General features: G+C 40.8%; 3 protein-coding genes across 3 annotated transcripts; 2 read left to right on the forward strand and 1 right to left on the reverse strand.

Moving 5' to 3' along the window:
- Positions 1-930: 930 nt before the first annotated feature.
- LOC111222092 (pepsin A-like) lies at positions 931-5,339 on the forward strand. Its single transcript, XM_022745658.1, has 9 exons — positions 931-986; positions 2,161-2,311; positions 2,403-2,520; positions 2,826-2,944; positions 3,050-3,246; positions 3,371-3,487; positions 3,651-3,795; positions 3,883-3,981; positions 5,045-5,339. Exons 1-9 carry the CDS (start codon positions 931-933, stop codon positions 5,168-5,170), a joined length of 1,128 nt encoding a protein of 375 aa, XP_022601379.1. The 3' UTR covers positions 5,171-5,339.
- A 4,768-nt stretch (positions 5,340-10,107) lies between these two features.
- On the reverse strand, positions 10,108-12,107 carry LOC111222123 (amphoterin-induced protein 1-like). The gene is made up of 2 exons (XM_022745699.1): positions 12,080-12,107; positions 10,108-11,690 (listed from the first exon to the last, which is right to left on the reverse strand). The coding sequence occupies exon 2, from the start codon at positions 11,641-11,643 to the stop codon at positions 10,108-10,110; it is 1,536 nt and encodes a 511-aa protein (XP_022601420.1). The 5' UTR covers positions 11,644-11,690; positions 12,080-12,107.
- Positions 12,108-25,825: 13,718 nt separating this feature from the next.
- LOC111222120 (probable G-protein coupled receptor 61) lies at positions 25,826-27,245 on the forward strand. Its single transcript, XM_022745696.1, has one exon. The coding sequence runs from the start codon at positions 25,842-25,844 to the stop codon at positions 27,243-27,245; it is 1,404 nt and encodes a 467-aa protein (XP_022601417.1). The 5' UTR covers positions 25,826-25,841.
- Positions 27,246-27,524: the final 279 nt, after the last annotated feature.

Consider the following 27,524-nt stretch of genomic DNA (forward strand, 5'->3'; position numbering starts at 1 on the left):
CCTTTCATCACGTATTATACTACAAGGTCCTGAAATCAATCTGTAGATTTGTTTTAGTTGACTGTATAAAATGAGGTGTGTACCAGTCAACCTCTCACTGTCTGTGGTGTTGTAAACTTGAGGACGTCAAGACTTTATAGACACAAAGCCTAATAATAAGAGGCATTGAATTCCTAATCTGTTTGCAGTTTGTGAAAAACAGTCTGTGGTCTAAGTAAAACAGTGTTTCCACTACCTCAAATGAAAATATTAGATTAGACTTCTCCTCACTCTCCAATTGATTGACAGGTCTTTCAATATGCAGAATAATATCAAATAATTAGATCAAAGGGTTCGTATGTGAATGTTGCTGAAGTTGATATGGTAACACAAAAAAGAAAGTTGGACTATAGGTCTTTAATATGTGCTTATCAAAAAGCATTTGAAGTGTTATTTATCACTTTAAATCTTTTATTCTAAATGTTGATGTAATTCTTACAGGCCTGAGACAAAGTCAACAGTGCGGTTTATATGGATAAATTATTAACAAAGAGGAACAGAAACAGTCTAAAGAAAAGATGAAACACATTGTGGACAGCATGTCTTACTCAGCAATCCACACTGCTTTTAACTCAGCTAGGGGTGTTGCTGGATTCTGGGCTGAGTTTATTTTAAATCAATAGGTGAGTAAACATACATACAGTCATGTGACTGTATATGGACTGAAAAGAGATTAAAGGACATTAAGAACATACCCTGATCCTTTTGATTTCTTTATCTTATTTCACTTGTTAAATTCTCTGTTAAGTGGTTCCTTATCACTTCAGCTGTTTTAAGTGTTTCTGTAAACAGGAGGAGCCTAGACTACGTTGGACCGCTGTATATATATATAACACTATGGTCACCTCACCTACCCTTGTGTGAGAACTGTATGGGGTCATTTTGGAAATAATGAAGTCTGCCGTTGTGTTGCTGGCCTTTCTGGCTGTCTCACAGGGGCTTCTCAGGTAAGATATACAACAAACCAGCAATATATTTGCTTTTGCTAAGGTCAAAATATGCTATAATACTTTTTTTGCAGAGTGTGGTATCTGAAGGTGTTTTTCACAGTAGCAGTAGCTATAAAATCTCAGAGAAAGATTTAGTGGTGAAATGCTGAGAAATTCTGAAAGATGATGTTCTCTGAGATTTATTATACATTTATATTAAAATTATTTATAAATCATTTAATATAATCAAATCCTGATATGTTAAAACTCTTTTAAGACAACACAGATGTAAGATTACACTGCAAAAACATCTGTCTCTATATATAATAATATCAGTTTCAGTCTTGTATTTTTCAAAACAAAGAAAAATTGTGTTGAAAAAGTCAGTTTATAAAATGCGCTTTTTGTTGAAGTTTTCTAGAAATGAGTGCCATCGTTTTTGATCTCAATTTTATTTCACCACTATTACACCATTTCACATTTTTTCACTTCTTTGAAGAAAAAATTTTGGACTTATAAAGGACCTTTTATGAAGTTTACGATTTTACAAGGTAGAAACCACCATCCACACAAATAACAGACATCATGCCACAGTCTCTGTACAGCAGAGGAGCCACACTATTCATGGTGTTCTGTTCCTACAGCAACAACAACAACAACAACAACAACTTTTAAGATCAAAATAATCAAGTATCAAGCATTGAACAGATTTTTCCATCAGGTGACACTTGCTGCGGTTTGTCCATAGATGCCTGAGCAGTGAAACTCACTATGAGTCTGTTCATCTGTCCAGCACATTTAGCACTACTACTGCCGAGCCTTTAAGAATAACAAAATTATCAGTACAGCTCAGGGTTCCAACATATTTGCATCAGGAAGAATGTCATTAATTTCACTGGCCAGAGCCCTTGAGAAGTTCTTTAAGACTTTTGGTCTTGTTCTTGAACAATCAGTGACCATTTCTGAAAGAGAACAACACCAAACGTGCCCCACGCAGACGAAACAAGTTCTTGAAATTTTCTGGCTCAGAGCACTGCCCAGGCTGAAACTCCTTTTTAGGATAAGTTATGAGGTCTGACATATTCTCAAAAATGTTTGTGAGTATGCTCTCAGAGGTTGGATAAACTGAGCTGAAATAATGAATGTGCTGCAGGGTTTGTGTGGCCCTAATGGATCCAGTTTGTCTGTACAGGATTCCCTTGATGAGAGGGAAATCGGCCAGGCAGCTGCTGGAGGAGAGAGGCCTGTTTGAGGAGTACAGGAGGAAGTTTCCATATAACCCCTCTGCAAAGTTTCTCCCCAGGAATGAGCAGAGTGTGGTGCCCATGACCTTTGACCCAGATGTGCGTAACAGGAAAAACACTGTACAGTATACTCTGCCCTGTGCAATCGTGAAATGCATGAACTAACTAAATAATCTGATCTCGGGCACAGACCACATACTATGGCGTGATTGGCATCGGGACTCCACCTCAGTTCTTCAGAGTTCTCTTTGACACCGGCTCCTCCGACCTGTGGGTTCCCTCCGTGAGATGCACCAGCTCTGCTTGTGGTGAGTATAATGGAAATGGTTCAAGGTCAGGAGAATTTAATATAGTGACAATCCCATATTTATCTTTTTTTTTTCTTTTAAGCAAAAATGCCAAATATCTGCTGGTTACAGCTTCTCAAATATGAGAATCTGCCACTTTATCTTTGTCATATATGAAAGGAAACTGAATATATTCATACTCTGGGCTGTTGGCTCTGGGAAAGTGATGAACTGTACTTTCACATATTTCTCTCCAGTGCTGACTTAGGACTCTCTCTCTCTCTCTCTCTCTCTCTCTCTCTCTCTCTCTCTCTCTCTGTCCTTAGACCGTCATGGAAAGTTCAACAGCTCAGCATCCTCCACTTTTCAGGCTGGTACAAACCCTTTCTACATCTCATACAACAGTGGATTCGCAGCAGGGAGTACAGGATATGACATCATGAAGGTGAAGATAAAACATCCACGACAAAACTTCTGATGTGCCACAATCACAGATATTGGACTGTGTATTCTGATTCCTATATCATGTACATTTTGCACATGCTTTCAGATAAGTGATCTGTACGTGGAGCACCAGGTGTTTGGCCTCACTGAAACAGAGGCAGTTTTCCTGGGATCTGTGCCCTGGGATGGGATCCTTGGTCTGGCTTTCCCTAGCATGTCCCTTGAAGGAGGCACACCTATATTTGACAACATGTGGAACCAGGGCAAAATCCCCCAGAACATGTTCTCCATGTACCTGAGCAGGTGAGGTCTCGTTTGAGCCAAGGACAAGCAAATATAATTCTGTCTCAAAAAAGTGTTTAAGTATTTACTTTGTCATATAAAGGATGGTGTTTTTACGCTTGTTGGTGTGTCTCCATACCTCCAGTTCTGTAGAGGGCAGTGTGTTGATTCTGGGAGGAACAGACCCCTCATATTACACTGGAGACATTAACTGGATCCCACTGTATCATGCCACTAACTTTTGGAACATCCAAATACAAAGGTAGTGTTGTTTTTCCATCAAGAGTTCTCATGATACGTGTCATGTTTGTAACTAAATTTCCACTTCAGACATGACATTATTTGGAGATTTGTGTTTTCTATTCAACGCTTATGGTTATGTACACAACAGATATCTTCTTATTGATACTTCCATTATGTTTCAGCATCACTATTAATGGGAACACAGTCGCATGCTCTGGAGGTTGTGAGGCCGTCGTGGACTCTGGTACTTCTCTGATCACCGGCACGAGCAAAGACATTAACAACATCAATGGCTGGTTGGGAGCCTCCCCAGGCCAGTATGGTGATGTGAGTGTTTTCAGCGGTTTATCTAAAAGTGAGCATAACACTAAGTATGTTGAGTTGACTGTAACATGCCGTATCTCTGTCTCACAGGCTGCTGTCACTTGCAGTAACATGAATCTGTTGCCAAACATTGTGTTCAACATAAACGGCTACAGCTTCTCTCTTCCTCCATCAGCATATGTCATTAAGGTTTGTACTGCAAACACAGAGTGATATTTGACACCACTTTAGAAAGATATACTTAAAGTACTATTATAGTTCTAACTAAAGGCTTTATCACGGCTGATCAATCATTTATTGAGCCATAGGAGTGTTTACTTAGGAATATATAAATCATAATAATCCTTAAAGAAGGACAACATTTAGGTCGTCAGGATTTTTGGATTTCATGTGGGTATCTTTTTATCTCTTTAATTCTTCTTAATTCTGAATTCTGGGAAATTAAAGAATCTGCTTAGGATAAACACCAGCCAAAGGTTTTTTTTTTTTTTTTAACAACCTGGCAACCCAAAGGTTGTTTTTAGAAATGTTTTAAATAATTTATAGTTTAATGAATCAAAACCAGCATCACCTTGAAGTATGTTTGCATATGCCGACATGTACGAGGACTGAAGCCAGCGCTTGTTCTGTTCAGTACACTGAACAAAGGATGATAGAGTAAAAGACATACAGCTAAACACTGATGTCAAGCTAAACAAATACAAGTAAACCATTGATATACAGGCAAGAGCTGGTCCACAGCTGGTATATTCAAGTGAGATTGTGACTATGTTTATTAGTAAAAAGCTAGCCTAAACTAATGTAGTCCTGCAACAGTCCAAACAACAGTCCTGCAATAAATCCTGCCAACATGAAGGTTATACTGTGTTTCTATCATTTTGTCCACTGCATTTGTATCAGAGGGTAGGCTGCATAGCAGAAGCACCTCTCTGTATAACACAATACAGTTCACCAGAAGCACAGACTGTAGCCTCCAAAATGACATGAAAGTTGAATCACCACCTCTCTAAACCAGGTTCAACAAAAAATGAACACCGTAACCTTGGTGAAGGTTGGAGGGTTTGATTTTAAATCAAATATAAATTATTTCAATATGTGAATTATTTATTAAGAATGAAAAAAAAAAAAGCCAATAGCTGCAACACATAAACTCTTTATGTATGCCATGTGGGTCTGTGTGGGTATTTATATCACCTGTGCTGATTAAATCAGTCTGCTGCCTTCAGTCACATTCTCTCTCCTCTCTCCTCAGTCTGCGTCTGGGTGCAGGACGGGCTTTGCACCTGGCACCTGGATCCTGGGTGAGGTCTTCATGCGGCAGTTCTACACCGCATTCGACGTCGGGAACAACATGGTGGGCTTTGCTCAGGCTGTGTGACTAAAGATGTGAAGACATGGGGTCTGGAGGTTGTAGTGTTTGTCACCCTAAGATAGCCTGAGATATTTAGGAAGTAATTTACTTTATTTTTTATAACCAAGATTCACTGAAAAGCAAATTATCCTGTAAAAGAATACATATTTGTGACCAAAACTAATAAAACGTTGCCTTTCTGACCTTTAAATCAGTACATCTTTGTTGTGGAGGAGGAATCTAAACACTTACTAGAATATTCTGAAAAGGCAAGTCAATCCAAACGTCATATACTCCAGTATGTAACAGGGTTTTGGTGGCCACTAGATGGCAGAGGACTCACTAAACTGCACACTCAGTCACTTCACCATTCATGTGATCCTCCTGGGAGGGGCCTGAGGAGAGGATGACTCATCTTACTTAGAATTCAGTCTTTAAAACACAGTCACAGTCAGCCACTCATTCATTGTCAGCAGGCGCTGACTTACATTCATACCATCTGCGTCTGTGATGTTCAGTGATCTGAGATTTTCTTTAGGCTGCTGCATTTGTTCTAATTATAATCTGTGATTTAATATCCAAGGGGATGCGTCATTCAGCTCTTTTCTATTTAAACATGTGCCAAACACACAGATCAGCTATCATTAACCCTCTCATACCTCCTACTGCCACTTTATTTGAGAAATAATTTTCCTTTCCTTTTAATAACGAAATACTTTGACACTCTGAATTCATTACTGTATTGTTGTGCTGCGTTTTCAAAATGGTTAAATCTAGCTACACACACCTGGCTGGTGTTGCATGTAGTGTGGGTAAACATGGTAACATGAGAGAGCAGCTACTGAAACAGGGAGCGTGGACATGACTGCAGACCTCTTCAATCATTCATCCAGCAGAGGAGTTGCAGGGCAGCAGGTGAGGTTTCACTGCAGCATCCGTCACACAGACGGACCGATGACTGTCCAAAAAGAAACTCACTCAAATAATGATTCTGGACAAATGCTGCTCTGTCCTGTAGCTAAATAAGGTGTGGCACGCTTCACATGATGATTACAATGTTTATGCTTACTGCTTTAACTACACAACGTGAAAGTGAAGACTTTGTGACACATACCTCATCTGTGGTTGCAGGGTAGAACGTCTATACAAAACTAACTTTGAATAATGATTCTGCACAAATATTCTTCACTGCTCCATGAAGAAATGTGATGTAGCATGTTCTGCATAATGACAAGTTTATGCTTATTGCTACAACTACACAACATGAAGAGATTTTTAACTGAAATGTGAAACCTAAACTGTACTTTTCATGTCAGGTTGTCTGAGATCCAACTGACTGTTCTGAAACATGCAGACCACGGTGCTCCCTCTGCTCTGGGAGATCCCGTGATCAGCGATCCAAATGAGGGTGAAAAGCCAGCAACAATGAATGTTGCCAGAAGAAAGTAAATCTGAGGGACAGGTGCAAAAAAAATGACTCCCTGGGTGAACAGTTTCTGCTTCAGTGAACTGTGTGGTCTCCCATTTCACCCTCAAGTGAACAAGGCTGTGTCATTAGTGTAATACAGAAACTGAAGCCAGTGGAGACCCACTGAATCCTGATCTTAGCCTGAACAGAGACAAAGATCAGGTCGTCATCACGTTTCATCTGGAACACTATGGAGTCAAAGGAATACACATTTGGGGAAAGTTGCTTATTTAGTCTAATGTCTGCACTGTAAAATAAATCTACAGGGGTTCCCTGGCACCGGCCACGTACATCAGTGTCAGAGAGTCCGACTGGACACCTTGGCTACATGTCATTCCCCATCTCTCACAAACTGAAGCTAAGCCAACCAGCAAACTGCGGGTTAGCTTAGCTTAGCACAAAGACTGGGAACAGATACCACAGCTCTGTCCAGTGGTAATAAAATTCACCTCCAAACATTTCTAAAGCTCAATAATTAACACATTATATCTATCTTAAGACACATTACACTTATGTCTAGTAATGACAAGTAATAGTTTTTAAAGAGGTGAAGTAACTACAACAGGCAAAAAAATGGAAAAAAAAAACACAACTTCTCATTTTTACACTTGTTTTTTTAAATTTATTTTTGATACAGCTGAAACAAATGAGATGTGCTTTGTGATGGTTGTTTCCCCCTGTTTCCAGTCTTTATGCTAATCTAAACTAACTGGCTGTAGCTTTATATTTAACATAAAAATGTGAGAGTGGTGTCAATCTATTCTTTAAAAGATCTGTAACTGCAGCTGCGTGTGACACATTTAATGCCTTCACCTCGCAGGATATAGTGGACATCATTCACTCTATGTTTCCATATTTGCGTAGTTTATGAAATGCAGGAACAATACATGAAAAGACAAGACATTATACAACAAATAATAAAATACAGTACGTCCGTATACAGGATTGCATATATTAAAACTCTAAGTTTGTGGCTTAACACAGAAATACAGTAGGTAACATCAACATACTAATGACAATATAACTGTACTGACTGTTAACACTGAACATGTAGGCTATTAACTGTCAATGTACGTATGTAACTCAATCTTTGGTTATAGGAGTAATATGTACAACATTAGCATACAGTAGATATGTGTCCGTTTGAGAGATATAATTTAATGACGTTCCTCAGCATGTATAGCTACATTATAATACTTTTAGACAATACTCACAATGTTAGGATGATATTCAGAGCTTATGGTTCGGTACAGACATTTAGTTAAGGTGTATATTTACCTCCATTATTTTGAAAAAGCACCATGAGAACTGAGAGGATAAAAAAAATTATTGTTATTTCAAAACAAAAGCTCTGTCCATCGCTACATCTATCATCTGGGACTGGTATATTTTGCTGTTATGTTGCCTCACTGTCATATTATCATGCATGTGTGTGATCTGTAATAAGCAGCCTGAATTTAATTAGCAAAATGTCAGTTATTTGTGAGTTAAAGAAAATTCAGTTGCAGTTTTTCCTGATTAATATGTGTGCATACAGAATGGAAAAAAAAACAGCGTTTATTCAAGTTAATAATCTGAACCTCTAAAATCAACAATTTCAAGGTGTTTTAGCAATGGAACTAAAATTAAGACGTGTTTGAAAACTGCTACTTCTATATTTACATTTCAGCTGTGTTAGGCAGCCTGTGTGTTGGCGGTGCTACAAGCTGCTATTTCTGACTGTGTTTATGAGACTTCTGGCTGACTGGTTGGCATTTGTTGATTTGCTCTGGGTTGGGCACTAATGCCCAGAAGCATTCAGTAGATGGTCTTAGCTCTCAGTTGTTTCCCCTGGGCGATGCTTCCTGGCTGCTATTAACTATCCAATATGGCAGGAGCTACATTTGTTACTGGTCTGAATCTCACTCTGAACACACCATTTAATTTTAACTGCATCATAACAGTAGATTTTATTTTCAGAAACTGGGACTCACTGTAATGGAAACACAGCCCACAGCAGAATTCCCACAATTTTCATCACATTATTTTTCAACATGATTAAACCTTTTCCAAGATGTTCGAACCAGAGCAGAGGTTCCCAAACCTGGGTGTTGGGACAAAACCTGCACGGACAGCTGTGTGACATTGTCGACTTGTGGAATGTTTGTTAATGTTACTGAAATGTGCTTTAGCTTATTATAATGCTAATTTTTTTCTGAGCTAGAAGCTGTGTTATCTCTGCAGACACCTCAGGTAAAGTTAATGTACAGATGAAGTTCAGTTCCTGATGACACTGTACACAGGTGCTCTGAAAGGAATTTCCTTTTGACATAATCATGGCGAGAATAAGCAGATGTGTTGCAATCAGGGGATCATAATTTTTGTCTCACAATTAGAGGGCAATTATTAAAAATGTGTTTTGCAGTTTTGCAGTGCAACCTGGTTCTATGTATCGTGATAAAATAACTGCCTCAACTTAAAATCAATATTTCATGTAAATTTCTCTGTTAATAGTCAATAATTATGTTTATATTGATGTAACAACTAGACATCAGTTTCAGTAACAACTACAGTGTGTGTGTTGATGTGTGCTGAGAAACAATTTTAACTAAATTTAAATGATGATTCCCCAGAATCAGAATAAAGTGAATTGCAGCAAAAGTACAGTGTATCACAAAAATTGTGTTGATGCTTCAGTAATTATGTTGAATCAAAAATGGCTTTTAAAATAGACCTGCATACAAAGTTTAAAGATTCTGCATTGAATCACACTCAAATCTAGAATCATTTAAAATGACAAAAATTGCATAAGAGTAATCCTTACAGTATCACGTGCTGTAAAGGTCAACCAAAACCAAACAGGAATGTAAAATAAAGCATAAATATTGAACAACTCGCAGCAATAATTAAGCGAGCTCTGCATAAAAATGAGTTCCTCTTTCAGGCAGCAGCTACTGTCCACCATCTTCAACACTTCTCATCTTTGCAGTGCCAAGGTTCCCCCGTGCATAAAAAAGCTGGATAACTTGTATTTAACGTGCAGCCTCAGGATATTCAGAGGCAAGTTAAACTGAGGAATAACATCAGAAATGTTTTCATGCTGTTTGTATAATTTTAAACTCAAAAATGTACTTACTTGCATAGTGATTTTCTTGCAGGATAAGCCAAGTGTAACTGTGGTAAAAAGTGAGACTAGTGAAACTAATTAAAGGACTAATTTGTGATATATCCTCACAAAAATATAGTTATTCCTGTGTCATCACAAATGCCACTTTTGCAATGTTAAGTAATAATAATCATTTCAATTTCAGTCCTGTATGAGATAAATAGAGTATGAGCTGAAATATCAACAGTACATGCGACTGAAACAGTGCCACCAACTGTGAAGGCCAACTGAAGCTTTAACTTTGTGTGGAATATAATAACGTTTGAATCTCGCTCACGTTCAAATCCCTGTGGAGCAGCTGCATGGATCGAGCACATCACTGACTTACCCTGCAGGCTCTGTCACTGACTCTTACACCACCATGGGGGTATCGGAGCACACAGAGCTAACAGACTCTGCGTCTGACCTCCTTCTCTCCCTGTTGTCCCCTTGCCACTCCTCGTCTTCCTCACCTATTGGATTCAACCTCCCGTTCTGCTCCAGCTGGTCCTTGATTTCCAGGAAGCCCACATGTCTGTAGGGGAAGCCTCCGCCTTCCACTCTCTCTTGCTCCGTCTCCTCGTGTGCCTGAGAGATGCTGACGGTTGAAGAGTGAAGGCTGTCTTGGGGTTCGTTTTTCTCCAGGCCTTGACCTGGACAACAGGCGCAGCGGCAGGGTGTGAGATAGAGGTAGATGAGAACCATAACTATACTGACCAGACACGCAACAAGGGTGGTGTAGGCCGTTTTTAGGTTCTCCAGTCCACCGTTCATGGTGGAATTAAACACCACTACAGTTACATACAGTGTCTCGTTGAAGGAGTCACTTGTGGCGAAGCAGGTGTAGACCCCTGAGTCGTCTGTCCTCAGGGGCCCGATCTGGAGGTTGCCGTCAAGACGCATCACAGCAGTCTTGTTTGCTGAAGACAGTGGGATGTTTCCAGGCAGCGCCCAGCTCTTCTTCATGTCCCTCTGCCTGGTGTCACAGTCCAACACCAGGAACTGCTCCAGATAGGCTTCTTTATCCATAGCTGTGACCTCACTGCAGTTCAGATTCACCTTGTTCAGATCCATTATGGCCATTTTCTCTTTCTGCGGCCCTGGCAACACACAAGTGTGGTTCCTCCTGAAGTCAGTGGCAGAGCTGAGCTCCTTGAGGTGCCAGCGTGCCACCACTTCATACAGCTCACAGCTGCAGGGAGGAGAGTTGTTGTGGAAGTACAGACCATTCTTGATCCAGGCGGGCAGAGCCTGAAGCTCATGCAGGGGCAGGACTTTGATTCGGTTGGAGGAAACATCCAGCAGTCGAAGAGTTTCCAGCCGGCTCCGCTCTTTCACCAACTCCAAGGGGAAGCGGGAGATCTGGTTGTGGCTCAGGTAGAGCTTCTGCAGACTGAGGAGGCCAGAGAAAGCAGAGCGATCTATCTGAGAGATGCAGTTGTTGTAAAGCAGCAGCACCTTCAGGTGTTCCAGCGGCTCAAAGATGAGCTCGTCCAGCAGGTGGAGGCGATTGGAGGACAGGTCCAGGTACTGAACCTTTGTCACATGCACAAAGGCCTCAGAGGACAGAAAATTGAGGCCGTTGTTGCTGAGCAGCAGAGTGTGCAGTCTGCTGAGTGTGACAGGGGTCCACTCAGCACGTAGCCTGGTGATGGAGTTGAAGCTGAGGTCCAGAACCGCTGTATATTGTGGAAGAGCGCTGGGAATGTTGGTTAGATTCATCTTGGAGCAGCTGACGATGTTGCTGGCGCACACACAGATCTTGTGGCAGTCCAGGGGGCTTCCCATTAACTGTGCACTGACTCTCACTGTTGGTAACAGTAAAGCAAAAGGTAGAACTGTGATAAAGCTCCTTCTCCTGAGCGCTGCTCCAGTGGCACGATGGGAAATGCAGAGTGAGTCCCCCATCCTGTCAGGATCATAAACTGTGGGAGCCTGTTCACGTAATCCTGGAGCTGTAAGAGATCAATAAATCACCACTGTTTTACTGAAGCTCATGCGAGATGATGAAGATGCAGATTAATATGGCATTAATGCCGACAGCTAGTCATTCCCTAATGCACCCAGGGGTGCACTGCAGCAGCTGGGTCAGGGTGAAAAAGTTGTGGTTGCTTAGCAGAAACTGTCACCATAACGCCAGTAATGAATTATTGTCATTAATCTCGCCCTCAAATTAATGACAACACTCTGTATACAGCCGAAAAGATTACACACACACACACACACACACACACACACACACACACCGCTGTCAGTTTCCTCCCCACATCACTATCCCATTATCAGATCTCCTCCCTGTGTCAGACACGTTTGTCCCAGCAGGCTGAAGTGTCTCCGCCTTTACCTTGTGTCGCTCTCTTAAGATCCGAAGAGAAAAGGGGGGAGGGGTGGGTGGAGGGTGGAGGTGAGGAGAGGTCTTCAACAGTCCAGTCTTGGAGATGATCCGCCACAGGACAGTGTCGTCCTCCTCATCACAGCAGCAGCGGCAGCAGCAGCGATCAGCGGTGATCAGTGGTCCCTCCTGTCTATCACCGGGACTCACAGGCGAACTCACTGCACAGCTCGAGATGACCGGAAAAGCCAGTCTGCGGTCCTCACTGATGAGGAAACCATCTGATAGTTGATCTGAGGGGCGCCAACAGCAGCGCAGGGGGTGTGTCACATTTCCTCTCTCTCTCTCTCCCTCTCTCTCTCTCTCTCTCTCTCTCTCTCTCTCTCCCTCTCTCTCGCTCCCTTCCGTTCAATTCAAGTAGCTTTATTGGCATGAACAAAAAAATGTTAACAAAGCAAAGCAGTTTACGTTACACATTTGGATTATTTTGATTAAAAGTTTATCATATTAATTTGTGTTGTATAATAAGTGGTGCGATATTATTTGAGGTTATTATATTATTAATTACTATTACTTAATTGAGTTTCATTATCATTTGCAGTACTTTATTATTTCAAATATATAATTTTTTAGTGTAACGTTTAAGTTTTAGCACAACTTTTGGTTCCCACCTGCCATTGTTGCAGGCAGACAGGTGTGAATGTGACAGTCTGTGAGTTGCACATGTCCTGTTAAGAGGGCAGAATAAAGACAGTAGACAACAGACAGTAGAAGACAGCTAAAAGAAAACTGTAGCCCTCTTGTCACCCACAGCCCAGAGAGTCTGGGGAACACTACCGATCAAGAAATAAGGGTTACATGCAATAGTAAATACATGTGTCACATACTGATGCTGATAAACTGATGCAGTCCATTGTTTGATTTGTATACAATCAGATACAATATAATTCAATATAATACAAAGCTATTTTATACAGTTTAATACAATCATTTAATACCATACAAATCTCCTCTCAGGTTAACATTGGGCCTGTATTTGGTCAGGATTCATCTCTGCTTCATATCTCTGACAGAGTGGAGGTACTCAGCCAATTTATATTCTCTGTTTAGGGTGTGATTCATACTTAGTTTTATTCTGTTGTGTTGTTTTGAAGCAGAGCTGATGGGAGCTTGGTTAGTTAACTTCACCATCAGCTGACTGAGGGGATTAGTTTCTTAAATTAAGATGTGTCCATAATGTTATTGCCTGTTTCTGTATGGGAATAGGAAATATTTCAGCTCTGCAGCTGTTGTTTGGCGTTTTCCTTTGAACGTTGAGAGTTTTTCGGCAGAATTCAGTGCGGAGGTTCCTCCACTGGGTGTTTATCCCATCAGCCATATTCCAATCCAATGAGCGGGCCCCGGACCTCCCTTCCACATGAAACTATTGGTAAGATTACATCAAATATTTTTGTCCAGGTTCTAGTTGGAATGTAAATGTTGAATTAGTTTTTAATGCATACATTGCTCTGTGTGCATCTCTGGCCATATTGAAACTTCCTGGTGCAGATACATGTATGTTCAGGACGGTCCAACTGCCACACTACTTGAACACCCCCCCCCCCTTATTAAGTATGTTGATTGCCATGCAGTGCTGTAAACATCTGGGAAATGATTTGTCTTTGAGATGAGGAGGAGGATTTTCTAAAAGCTGATTGCCCCTTTGTGTTCTCCTTTCTCATTTTTTCTAAAACAAAAGAGGAGGTGGAGGGTGCAGGGTGGAGGGTGGAGGGGGGTGTGTGGTGTCCTCAGGGACGGTTTAATTTTTCTATCCTTTAAAGGCGCATTAAGCAGCGATGGCTTATTCAGTGCGATGATGTGTTTAATGACGAAGCCCTTCCTTCTGGTTCATCTTCTGGTGAAGGACAGGGCAAACACTCATGGTGTGTGTATGTGTGTGTGAACTGCAGCTGCAGCAGTCTTTGGCTCGGGACGTGATGTGCATGCAGCAGTGTGTGAGGGGATCAATATGGAGAGTTGGGAGCAGTATGCTCAGCATGTGGTTAACATAAACAGCTTTGAGTCCTGTCCTGTGCACTGGATCAAACACTTGAAGTCATGATTAAGATATACAGTATGTAAGCAGTGTGACTAGTTGTATAATTCAGACTCTTTGCCGGTTCTTTCATCTTGTATTGACCAGCTGGTCTTTGTAAGAATTCAGCAATTTTTTTTTTTAGCTTAGGAACTGTGGCCACATTAACCTGCTACGAGACAAAAATAAGCAGCTGGGCCTCTGTTAAACCCTGGTTCCTCCCACTTTCTGTCCAATGTGTTGGCCCACAGTTTTTCTGTGCTGGAATGTTTCCGGGCTACAGGTTATTTACAGGTATTTTTTATCAAACGCAATCTTTTAGGAAGCTGCAACCCTTAAAACTTAAAATCTTGGGATATATATATATGAAATTGTAGATTTTGACATAATCCAGTGAGTGCATATTAAATCAACTATACTGGCTACACTCACTGTATTGTTGGCTGCCACAGTTGGGATAACTGGACTCAAACACAGACTCAATGTACGCCCGCCACTGTTATGGGCAGTTTACTTGGTCCATGCTGAAGGTTACATCTGGCACCAGGTAGAATCACGTAGACAAAACAGGAAAATTAAGCCAGGACACAAACAACAGGCAGGTAGCAGGTGAACTGGTAACAGGCAGGGTAGACTATAACACAGCTGGCACTACAACAGAAAGGCAACAGGGAATCTGGCAAACTGGTCCAGAAAACTGGCCATAATAGGCCTCTTTAATGACAGATGTTTAGACATGTCAGAGTAAGAACAGGACAGGTGTAAATAATACAATTACAGATTATATATGACTGAATTGCATTTAGCAGCTTCGTTGTTCATGCTGGCTCGCTGTCACACTGCACACTGTCAGGACTCCCTGGGACACCTGAAGAGAACAGAGCCATTCTTCATTTATTAGTAACACCTGTGATTTTCCTACTGTGACCAGTCAAAATGTCTGCTGTGAAAAAAGCCTGAGGGACAGCTGAGCACGCAGGTGAGTGGGTCAGGTGATCTACAGGGCATCTAGAGAGCAATATGACAGGGTGTGGAAAATTCCAGAACACACACACACACACACACACACACACACACACACACACACACACACACACACACACACACACTAGGACTGCGATGGGAGTCCGAAGCCGAAGAAGGTGGAAAGGGGGGAAGATGCAGACGTCAGCGTGACAGACGATCATCCAGCTAACGTATAGCTGTACATGAAGTATCTTGTTATCAATCTGCCGATCACAAGGTCACCTCACACAGAAACCCTCCCATAAAAAGAGATGTGAAGATGACATGGTGCACAGATCTAGTTGCTATGGGTGCCAAGGTCATAAATTAGGTGACTGTAGGGGAAGCAAACAATGTGAGGACCATGTGCAGATTTCAGCATGTGTAGGGAAGAGAGGCCAGTTACATAATATGCAGGTAAAACAACATGAGAAGGATTTGAGTGTGATCTGATACAGACAACAGAAAAAATAAAATATGATTTACCATGTTATGTTTTTTTAAAAAGTGGGTGATATAAACTAAAATAACAAAAAAACCCATTAATCCAAATGCTAATTAGGGTTAGGGTTAGGAAAGCGAACAAACACGGAAGGAGAGTTTTGATGTTAAAGGTCGACATGCAGCATTTGATGTTGCCTGCAAGTCTTTGATTAAAAGGTTTAAACTGTGACAAGACATCAGGGCACGATTTCGATGCAGGATCGAGTCACACAGCGAGGTCTCACTTACAGGATAATGTTACATTGTCCAGATAGATTTCACCCCACACACTTTAAATACAAGCAAAGAAAAAGAAAAAGAAAAAGAAATATCCAGATCCTGTCTACAGAAGTCTTAAGCTGAAGTTTGAAATTTAAAGCTTCTGTAAATATTTTGACTTTTTTTTCTGTTCTTTGATATTTAACAGCAGATTTCTTATGCCATCATAGTCTTGCAGCAATAATTGAAATGGTTGCTCCCCTGTTAAATTACCCAGATTACTCTTTTGTCTAAACACCTGTTATCTGACTACAGAGTCAATCTTATAGACAAATGTAACTGTATTAATTATAAATCCATTTATAACCTTTCTATTGATGAAATATGAAAAATGAAAATGTACCAAGCATCAGAGACAATACCTCCAATAATAAATATATGTGGGGTTCTTATAGGCTGACATGACTGCGAAGTACAACTGTGTCTCAAGAATAATACTAATTATTAGAATAAAGAGCTGCTATCATGCAAACCTTTTCAGTATATTTACTAAATTATTCACTGGTCATTAATGATAAGAACAATAAATTATAAAGACAGATGAAACAGCTAAAGCTAGGAAGTAAATGTTGCCTTTCCTTCCCCCATCCTCTCATATTTACTTCTTCTACCACAAAGGAAAATGAATAATACTATGTGATGAATGTGTTGGAACTTGGATCATGATATTAGAAATAAACTAAAATCATTTTTAATTTCCCAGTGGATGATGTTACATATTGATTTGCTCATGCACAGTGCTGTAACATGAGTAATATTATCTGTGATCATCATTAATCTTTTTGTTGGATGTCTGTAAGAATCCACACTCACATCCGCTACCAAATGCATTTTCTTTACATTCTGGACATAAGAGATGAAGATTCATCGGCTGCTGAGCATCATTGTGCTGTAAATTGAAAAATTAGTTCTTGAAATTTGAAACACCAAGTGCTCTATCCACACTACAGAACCACATGTCGTCACTTAACAATAACTTATATTAACATATATAACAATAATTATATATATATATATTTTTTAGTCTACAACACAGAAGAACAGTTTGAACTCACTTGAAAATTAGAGCGTTTGGATTATAATAGTTTATTTAATAACCTAAAAATGACAATATATAGAGATAAATTGGTTTTACTGTACAGCAACAATATGCATCATGATTACTTGTGGGCCCAGAGAGACATGGAGCTGTGTTGTTTAGACAGAGCTGTGCAGGCGCAATGCATCTGCAATCTGCACTGTATAATAATGTGTATAATAATGTGACATGGATCTCACCAGCAGTAATTACCCACCATTACCAGAGTGTTTTTAGCTTTGAAAGACACATGCATGACACACACACACACACACACACACACACACACACACACACACACACACACACACACACACACACACACACACACACACACACATTATGCTACTTGTGCAGAACAAATGTACAGTATTTCTGCCATGATTGAAGTTGAATGAAATTGCAATGAATAGTCAACAAATCCCATTAAAATAAGAGTATTGCCTGCGTGGCCAAAGCCAGATATTACTCATGTCTCTGTGTCACAGAGGTCCACTAGGAAAAATACTTTGAAAAATAACTATGAAAGACACCTAAAACAGCCACACAGCTGCACAGGGCGACATCTTCCTTCATTACCATGAACATGGGCACTGTAGTTCATTTTGAGTCAGTCCCACAAAGGCAGTTGCTGATGTAAATACTCACTAGCTCACCAAATGTGAATAAATCTGCATCTGAATGTAGACCCGCACAAATGTGTTATTTTCTCCTGTTTTAGCAACATTTGTTAAAAACTTTAGAATTTAGAAAATATTTTAATGTTTTAACAAAAAAAAACAAACATTTTAAACATGGGCATCTTAAGTAGAAACAAAGGCGCTTGGGGCTGAGAGTGACATTTCATGTCTTTTCATGGGATTAGTTGTCAATAACAAAAGCATATACCAGCCTTCTCCTTCAAATTCATTACAATTGTCTTCACATTAGGACAAACCTAATGTAGTTTTTCCTTCAGTGAAGTCATCAATTATTAATTCAACAGTAGACTTGTATTGATTGTAGTATTTCAGCATGCACAGACCTCAGCGCTCCTGGTAGTTTTGATTTTAGTTCCAGAGTCATGTAAACTCACCTCTCACTGTTACAACAGCCTGTTCACAAAGCTGATTCAACTTGATGTGTGTTTGTCTGGGTAGTATCAGATAACCGGGTTGATTTAAGCAGCGGCCTGCTGGATGGACGCCCTGCTCTCCGGAGATTTACAGCTCTCTTGTGAATTATAAATGAGGTGCAGCTCTGGGGCAGTAGCAGCAGGTTTGGGTAATAACCATCTCAGCCCACAGCTCTCCATCAGCTAAATTAAATCAGCCTCTTCTCTGGAGAAGTGCTGCTTGCTGCTCAAAGCTGGGAAAAAAAATGGATTTGAATGTTTTGTAAGAAGTGATACTAAACATGAGTGAGTGCTGTGTGTCATACAGTATGTTATGTATATGTGGATAGACAGAGGCATCAAATGGCAGCACTTACATAAACATTTGGTAATTATACAGGTCAGAGATGGACGCAGCAGATCTTCGGGTTCTTTCAGTCTTTGGTGTCAAACTAGAAGCAAACAACAGGTAATTCTGAGTGAACGCAGAATAAAATGATAATATACTACAACTATAATAAGCATGAATGTACTGTTGTTATAAAATCCTTCAGCCATGCAGTGCTGTGCCTCTGGAGATGGAAATGTCAGTCCGTTCACCACTTAAATCCAGATGGAAATACCTCAACAATGTATGACATGTCATTTTTTCCACATTCTTGGTCCTCAGAGGATGATGATGATCACATGACTTTTCCTCCAGCACCACCATGACATCTGTGTCTTTTGGTGAAATGTCTCAACAACTATTGAACGGATTACCATAAGATCTGGTGTGTTCTCCTCAGGATGAATTTTAATAACTTGGGTGACTATGCTCACAGAGCATGCATGCATATTTTTGTACTTGCGATGGGGTTTCATTTTCATGGTTTATCATTAAACTCGTAATGACATGTTGTCTCAATGATTCGAGCACATTTTCCTCACTGAAAGCTCCATAATAATTCTATTAATGTGTTAGTCAGATGTATCAAACACTCAAAGCCAAAGAACATAACGAGAACAAGAACATTTTTATGATTTCTTTGTAGAGAAAAACACTTGGATACTGTGTAATCCTGCACACACACAAAACCTGATCATACCACAAGCTTCATTTTCTTTGGTTTAGATTTTTTTTTTGTCTCAAAACCCAACAATAAAAACCACCAACATTAGAAAACTTTTTTTGTTTGTTTGTTTGGCAGCTCACTCCACAGCAGTGGTGTGCCTGTGTGTCCGTGTCTTATATGTTTGTATTGTGTGAATATGCAGTTAGATTTGCCATGAAAAGCGAACTGGTGACTTATTTTTGGACGTCCAACACAGTCGTTTTTACTGTAGTTCCCACATCTGTGTGTGTGAGGCAGGTCTCAGACTACTGTAATCTCTGTTACAGTGGCTGAAGCAGGCACCTGCTACACTACATGTACATTATAGTGGACACACTGCCACCATCTGGCATAGCCAGCATGTTCAGGGGCCCGTGCAAGAGGTGGATTAGTTGACTTCTGTGGATAAATTTGTAGAGCAAATCCCAGATCTCCATTGAGCTCTGGACTCATGTAAAAGGATCTGGTCAGTGTTTCCAGATAAACATGCTTCTTAGAACAGCCCGTCAATGACTGGAAATATTTTCAGTGCACATTTGTTGAGCTATATTTGAATGTCCTCTTCATGCACTCATTTCCACAGTTAAAGAAAACAAAGCTGCTCTCTAATACATTTTGTTGGAAGCACTGGAACACCGTCACCATGACATATGATCTCAACTTTTATTTCTGTAGTTCACAGAATTACTTTAATGCATTCAGCCAGTGGAAGAAGTATTTCAATCTTTTACTTCAATAAAGTATTACCAATACAACAATGTAAAAATAGTCCATTGCAGGTGAAAGTCCTGCATTCAAGATCTTCGTCAAGTAAAATATGTCTTATCAGCAAATGTACTTCAAAGTGGCCATCATGAGTGTTATTATATGTCATATCATTTTATTGTTATTACAGTTGCATTAATGTCTGAGCAACATTAAATGTTGTAGCTAGTGGAGGTGGAGTGCATTTTAATGACTTTATGTAATTGTTGGCAGGTTTAACCTGTAAAAATTCACATATATACAAAATAAAATATATAAAATGATAATTCTGCGAGTAAAATCCTAATATGCAAACTAACTAGTGAAATAAATGTAGGTGACTAAAGAGTGCAGAAATTCCAAAGTAGAATAAAGTAGAACACAATGAAAACACTCAAGTAAAGTCATTATCATTATCATCATCATTATCATACCGTAAACATACTGTATGTTACTGAATTTGACAAGCCACATACATATATATCAAAGCAGCTACCTGCCTGGCAGAAATTCAATATTTACCAATTCCAGTGGAAACTTTTCCTGTTTATCTTTTTCGTAGCTGTTTCCAGGGGCACAGTGATTCAGAGAAAAAAAACGACGCCCCTAACATGAATCACTCATAACGTCTGATAGAATCCACTATAACTCCCAAAGCCAAACAGTGCATGAATCTACAGGAATGATGACGCTTCAGACTGGTGAACATTCACAAGAATATTGTTCTGCCTTGGGTACACACAGTCACTTTGTTTTAGCTGTTCCTCCATCCTCTGAGCGTCTGCTGTGATATAAACCTTCCTCCCCAAGTGTCTCCAAGGCAACATCCATCACTTTACCCTTTATCTCCAGTAACATCACTCCAACACATTTTTGCTTTTGCTTAAGATATCTGAAAAATGCGATATGACAGATGCTTGTTAGTACAGTATGTTAGACATTTGTACAGAATCTCTCCTTCAGTCATGTCAGGTATTGTGCAGCTTGACTGAACAGCCTCTCTTTGTGCTTTTGCTTTGATGTTATTAAACACCAAGCTGGTTAATGTTCTCCTATGCCTCGGTACACCCATGCTAAATGTGAGTTTGAATTTGAGTTGATTGTTTGTGTAGGTTGCTGTAATTACGTTTTGGTAAATGTAATGGCATGATTTTATTTCTGAGTGCGGCTGATATTTGCGCGTCCATATCTATGGGTGGTTATTATTGGCAGTAGGGGCTCTCTGGGGTTAGTGCAGCGTCCTTTGCTATTTCTGAGTGTGAATGTAGAGTCTATTTTCAAGGTTGCCATGGAAACCATTGTATTTGTGGTGGCAGTGATTGGTGCTGCCGGCCGAGCAAGATTCTGCTATTTTTGTCATGAGTCAACACCTGATACACACACTTTCTTTCTCTCTCTCTCTCTCTCTCTCTCTCTCACACACACACACACACACACACACACACACACACACACACACACACACACACACTTGGTGTACATGCCTGAATACAGATGCAAACAGATAGTTACACTCACACAATGTGTAAAACCACGCCACATACTTAGTACATTGTGTTTGAGAGGCATTAACAGTTAGACATTAACTGTTAGCAGACATCTTGATAGATCTTCACCATGACAACAGTAGTAATCACTGGCCATTAAATCTCTCCACCCAACTGCATCATGTTTTCTTATGTTCTGCTGTCCAAGCATGTTTCATGTTTGGAGTATTGATGGGAAGAGACATCAGTCAGGCTTAGACAAGTTTACAAGATTGTGCTTCTATTGGTAGAGTGTACTTCAGCAGCAGCAGACTTATGTAAGATTTAAAATAGAACAATTATTGGTTTATCTACTAGAGTGATATACGATATGTTATGTTTTTTCTTTATCAATCAATCGACTCAATCATTGTAGCTCTAGTATGTAGTGGCAAAACTTAAATACTTATTATTATGATACTTACTTGTTATTCAGTAGTTCACAATATAAGAGCAGCAAGTGCCTTTCCCCATTGTTTATCTGTAATTGCGTCTGTCATTCCTGATGCACTAAGTACACTGCTATGTGGGCTGAAGGCAACAAACAAAATAATATTTCAATCAGAAGACCTGAATTCTCACAGTGACTTAACCAGTGATATTATTATAATGAGGCTATTACTGAACTAGATTAATCAATCAATTCATAAGAGGTGTTGTAAATTAAAACATGCTTTTTCTTTACTGGTGAAAGAGGTGAAAAACATGATTTCCATGAAATGCAAATGTTATGTGTATTATCATGGGGAACCTTACAAATGCAAATGAAAAACACCTAGGACTCAGCAGCTCCATGCCCACTCCTTCAGTAGAGTAGCCTTACCCGTAATAGCCCAGATTTCATTGTCCTCCACAGACAGAGCAATGAGATGGACTGTATATGGAAAAGATCACCGTGGCAACAGGAGCCCCAGTTTGAGAAGCTGGGATAGTGGAGGCTGAGGCCTGGCCTAATCAATGCCTCACTGTCTCAGTAAATCTTGTACTGGAGGGCACTTTCATCCATGAAATTACTACCTGAATCATTGCTGACTGACAAAAATACATAAACTGGGAGAGGAACAAGAAATAAGGGATTAGATATGAGAGGTGCAGGACATTGTGCACATGCAAGGATTTATGAGTAAACACTAAGAGGTCAATTAGAGGTCATCCGTTAAGAATAGGAAAGAGAATAACTATTTATTCCCAAGCATTTCTAGGACAAGACAGAATAAGATAGTGGCCCTGGTTGTGCACATTACACAGAGAAAACACATCTGCTAGATGAAACTTTGCTATTCTTTGATCCTTAAAAGTAAGGGATGAAAAACATACATTTTGGCCTGATGGTGGTGCCAGTGTTTGGGCTTAGGGCTTAGGAGAGGTCATATTATTACTTAAATCAAATTTCTTCAAATCTCCGTGGAGTGGCCATTTTAAGATGTAACAAACAAAACCTTTTCAGGCTCAGTTCTGCACTGTGAGATTTGGCCCATATTTCATCAGCCTTTTTCCTCACTCAAGTCCAATCATTCAGACCCTAAGACAAGAGAGAAAGACTTCAGACATCAGGGATTCCTGACAGCTATGATATCGCCTGCTTTGCAACCAGAACTGCAGAGGTGTCAATGAACTGCTGGAAACATGGCTGACAAGCGACCAATGCTGACAGTGACATCTAAATAAAATCCAATATTAATCAATTCAGCTACTTGTTCAGACACTGCCACAAATACTTAACACAAAAAGTAGCTCATTTAGGCCATTTATCTGGTCTGACTACAAAGCTGGCAGTGCAAGTAATCATCTTGGAATAATGCTTGAACACTCCTAAGACATGATAATGGGAGGTCTTCCTCTCTTCCCGTTCTATCGACATTGTGTGAATGCAGCATAAACTCTACTTTGTCAGCCTCAGGTGCAATAAGGCCCAGCTGTGCATATATATTATATATATATATATATATATATATATACATATATATATATACACACACACACACACACACACACACATACACACATACACAGTACATATATATATATATATATATATTTATATGTTTGTGTGTGCGTGTGTGTGTGTGTGCATGTGCGCGTGCGTGTGTATGTATATACTGTATATATAAACATACATACATATGTGTGTGTATGTGTGTGTGTGATCTATTTATACATAATATATTTACATATGGTGGAGTGCAAAAGACTGAGACCACTTTCCCATTCGCTTAGATGGATGGTATGTTGTGTTGTGTAGCATTTCGTTATTTCCATCATATTCACTTCCTAATTTCTGAGGGTAAAATTGGACAATACAGTAAGGACACTAGGACCCTGCAGAGACAGAAGCTCTGGTCCTATTTCTCACTGCCTCCTGCTCCATCTCTGCAGTCACTGTGTGTGAGTGGTGGGGGAAAGCAGAGAGTGAGCTGGTGGCTTTGCAAGAATTTGCATCAGCATCGTTTCAGAAAAATCTCTGCTGCCACAGCTGTAGTCATCCAGGGAGGAGGGTGCACAAGGCAGATCAAGGGGACGAGAAGAGAAACAGGCTCTTACAGTGGCAAGTACCTCAGCAGCATTCATAAGGTACAGTGATTGATGTCCAATGTGTACCTCAGCAGTGGGAGCTAAAGCAGGTTTTCATCCTCAGAGACCAAAGCAGCAGACAGATGTATCAGGAAATACTCTGATTTAGGTACATCATGCTCTCTGCCTTGTTGTCTCTCTGTTTCTTCCCATCATGCTGCCTGATTCTCACCACATTTTCCTACTTGTTCTCATCCTCTTCTTCTAATCTGCTGATTACATACTGTTGAGCGCAACCAATAGATCTAATTCAATTGTAATGTGATATATAGAACGTGGGCCTTGATTTATACAGTGGGTGTAATGCATTAATGATTAATATATAAATGAGTAGGCGGTAAGACATGACTAAACCAGGCAGGAGGGTTAAAGTGAATTGGGAGTACCCCTATGTGTGATTTAGAGACACTGCTCACTGAGGGCAATCATTCATAGGTGATGAGGGAGGTTAGAGCTCAGTTTTTAGCCTGATTTGTACTATTATCACTGCAGACAGGACACAGAACATCTCTGGCTTTTTGTTGCATCTGTGGCAGAGAGCTTTCATAGCAGCAAGCAAATGGGTTTTCTTGATCTGACACATATATACAGCAGCAGCCACCCATGTCTGTTTGTTGTCTGTAATAGCGAGACACAGTTAATATGCAGACAGCCTCTGCAACCTATGAATACCCTCAGGTTTTTTTCATTTGAAATACTTAATTCGCTCATACTTAGTGATCAGGACTTCCGTAGTGGCAGACATCCGATTGTGGCTTATGTACAAAAGCAAAATCCACACACATTTAACCTGGACCTACATACATGGGGTACGCATTGGCAAGGCCTTCCTGCAATCCATGATTGTTTATTTTTGTTGGAAAAAGTAGCCATACACAGTCAGTTTAGACCAGTGGTACACATATCCAACAAGAACTCTCTCAGCAGGTGTAGATGTGATGGTAAAGGTCTATTTCCTATTCAGTGATAGGATTGGTTTTAGGGAATTAGCTTGCATTCATGCATTGACAGGATGTGTGCTTGAAAAGTATTCAACTGCTGCTCCTCGGACCAGACCGGATTTATCCTTGACATAAATAAAACTGTAAAAAAAAAGAAAAAAAAGAAAAAGATCTGAAATCCCATATTTGCATTTTTCTATGTGATCACTGTGATCATCAACATGTATTTGCATGTAACATGTATGCACGACAGATTTGTTAACGTGGCTCAAAGTCTGATGCATGATGATTTATGATTGTTCAATTCATTTTACTCCTGCAGTTCTCTCAGCATGTTGCTAAAGAGGTGCCAAATGTTCCTGCTTTGAATAATGCATACTTAATTGAGTTAATTGGTTTGAGGGCTGGCTTTGGATTACCTTATCAGTTAGATTGCCTTAACAGAGATTTGAGAAGGTACGGAAGGATTCTATAAAACTTCATCCGAGTGAATTAATCTTAATGGTAGCTGGGGCAAAAGTGAAAATCAGCATGAGCAACTGATTGGTACAATTAGTTCATATGACTCACAAGTGCAAATAAGAGGCCACCTATGACAGGAATAGATATGCGAACGAAGGCACAAATACACTCACAGTTTATCTTCCTCTGCCTTTCTCTGTTGTTTTCAGGGTGGGTTGTAACTGACTGAAGACATGAAGATTTTCTAAATGGATAAGAATCATAAACTCTGAACCTCCTGACAATCACAGCATCATCCTTCGGACTATAAGGCAGCCTTTGACCTCATTTTCAAGCCTCTGTTTTCTGGCCGTACTTCCTGGCTTTGAAGGATGGGTGATGGGCCTGTGACTGATCCTGCCTGCCTGCCTTATCCCACCCTTCAATGGAGCCGATGTGGAACTCCTCCCACCCACCTCCACAGCTCATGTCCAACATGTCTGCCTCCTCTCTGCCTGAGGGCTGGGCTCTGTCCCAGTCGCTAGCCCTGCTGGCCATGCTGCTCATGGATCTGCTGGCTGTGGTGGGTAATGTGGCTGTCATGGCGGTCATTGCCAAGGCCCCACAGCTCCACAAGTTTGCCTTTGTCTTCCACCTGTGCGTGGTGGACCTGCTGGCAGCCCTGGTGCTGATGCCCCTTGGCATGCTCTCAAGCCGAGCGTTCTTCGGGGAGGCCCTGTGCCGGAGCTACCTCTTTCTCAGTGTGTGCCTGGTCAGCGCTGCCATCCTCTCGATCTCTGTCATCAATGTGGAGCGTTATTACTACATCATACACCCTATGCGCTATGAAGTGAAGATGACTGTTGGCCTGGTAGCATCAGTGCTGGTGGGGATATGGGTCAAAGCCCTGGCCATGTCTGCTCTGCCGCTGCTTGCTTGGTTCCTGCAAGGTGGAAAAACTCCTCTTTTGGAGAGTGGTGGGGTTGGAGGAGGAGGAGGTGGGGCTGTCCCATCTCCCCCTGCTCAGGGTCACAGGCGCTGCTCACTGCATTGGACAGGGGGAGGGTCAAACCGCTTGGCCTTCATGGTCCTATTTACTCTGGTCTATTTCCTGTGTCCACTGCTTGTCATTCTTGTTGTGTACTGCAATGTGTTCAAAGTGGCTCGGGTAGCTGCCATGCACCACGGGCCTCTGCCCACCTGGATGGACACACCTCGTCGCCAGCGGTCGGAATCACTCAGCAGCCGTTCCACTATGGTTACCAGCTCTGGGACGGGGACAGGGACAGGAAGAGCCACTCCACAGCGCCCCTTTGGGGGAGGAAAGGCTGCAGCAGTGTTGGCGGCAGTAGGTGGGCAATTCCTCTGTTGCTGGCTGCCCTACTTTACTTTCCACCTGTATTCAGCACTGGCTGCCAGCCCCCCAGCCACACTGGCCTCTCTGGAGGAAGTGGTCACCTGGATTGGCTACTTCTGCTTTACCTCCAATCCCTTCTTCTATGGCTGTCTCAACAGACAGATCCGGGAGGAGCTGGGCAAGCATCTGCCTTGTCTGTTTCGTCGAGCAGGGGTTGAGGTGGAGGACAGACTGCCCAGCCGTGAAGGATCCATAGAGGAGAATTTCCTTCAGTTTCTTCAGGGCACCGGCTGCAACTTGGATCCTCAAAACTCTCACAGCACCTCCAGTCCTAAGGGGGAGGCCTGCTGCCCCATGGCTCAGTCCCAACCAACTGAGCCAGCACAGCCGATACCCATTGATTTCCGTATCCCTGGACAAATTGCAGAGGAGACTTCAGAGTTTATTGAGACTGAACAGGTGAAAAACAACCACATATATACAGACAATTAAGTTTTTAATGTCTTTATTTCCTGAAAATAAGTCTAATTTTGGTCATTTGAATATAAAGTGTTTCAGGGAAACATGTTTCTCTATTTCTACTGAAAGCTGCCCAACAGGTAGCTCCGTTAACTGAAATGACTTTAAATTGTATCTTTGAATCATTGCACTTTGCCTCATCAAATTTCCATCCTAGTTTTTGAAAACAGTCACAGTGATACAGGTAAATGCATTTGTTTGACATGCCTTTCAGTCGGTTGCTTGTGACCAGGAAAATTACTGGTAGATTTA

Source organism: Seriola dumerili, unplaced genomic scaffold (assembly GCF_002260705.1).
Source record: "Seriola dumerili isolate Sdu_G_001 unplaced genomic scaffold, Sdu_1.0 BDQW01000089.1, whole genome shotgun sequence".
Classification (NCBI taxonomy): Eukaryota; Metazoa; Chordata; class Actinopteri; order Carangiformes; family Carangidae; genus Seriola; species Seriola dumerili.

Bases quoted from the DNA above. Each gene is read 5' to 3' on its own strand.
- LOC111222092 (XM_022745658.1), top strand. From the start codon at position 931: ATGAAGTCTGCCGTTGTGTTGCTGGCCTTTCTGGCTGTCTCACAGGGG. The intron at 3,247-3,370 runs GTGAGGTCTCGT...CCATACCTCCAG, and splicing joins TTCTCCATGTACCTGAGCAG to TTCTGTAGAGGGCAGTGTGT. The intron at 3,982-5,044 runs GTTTGTACTGCA...CTCTCTCCTCAG, and splicing joins CATCAGCATATGTCATTAAG to TCTGCGTCTGGGTGCAGGAC.
- LOC111222123 (XM_022745699.1), bottom strand. From the start codon at position 11,643: ATGGGGGACTCACTCTGCATTTCCCATCGTGCCACTGGAGCAGCGCTC.
- LOC111222120 (XM_022745696.1), top strand. From the start codon at position 25,842: ATGGAGCCGATGTGGAACTCCTCCCACCCACCTCCACAGCTCATGTCC.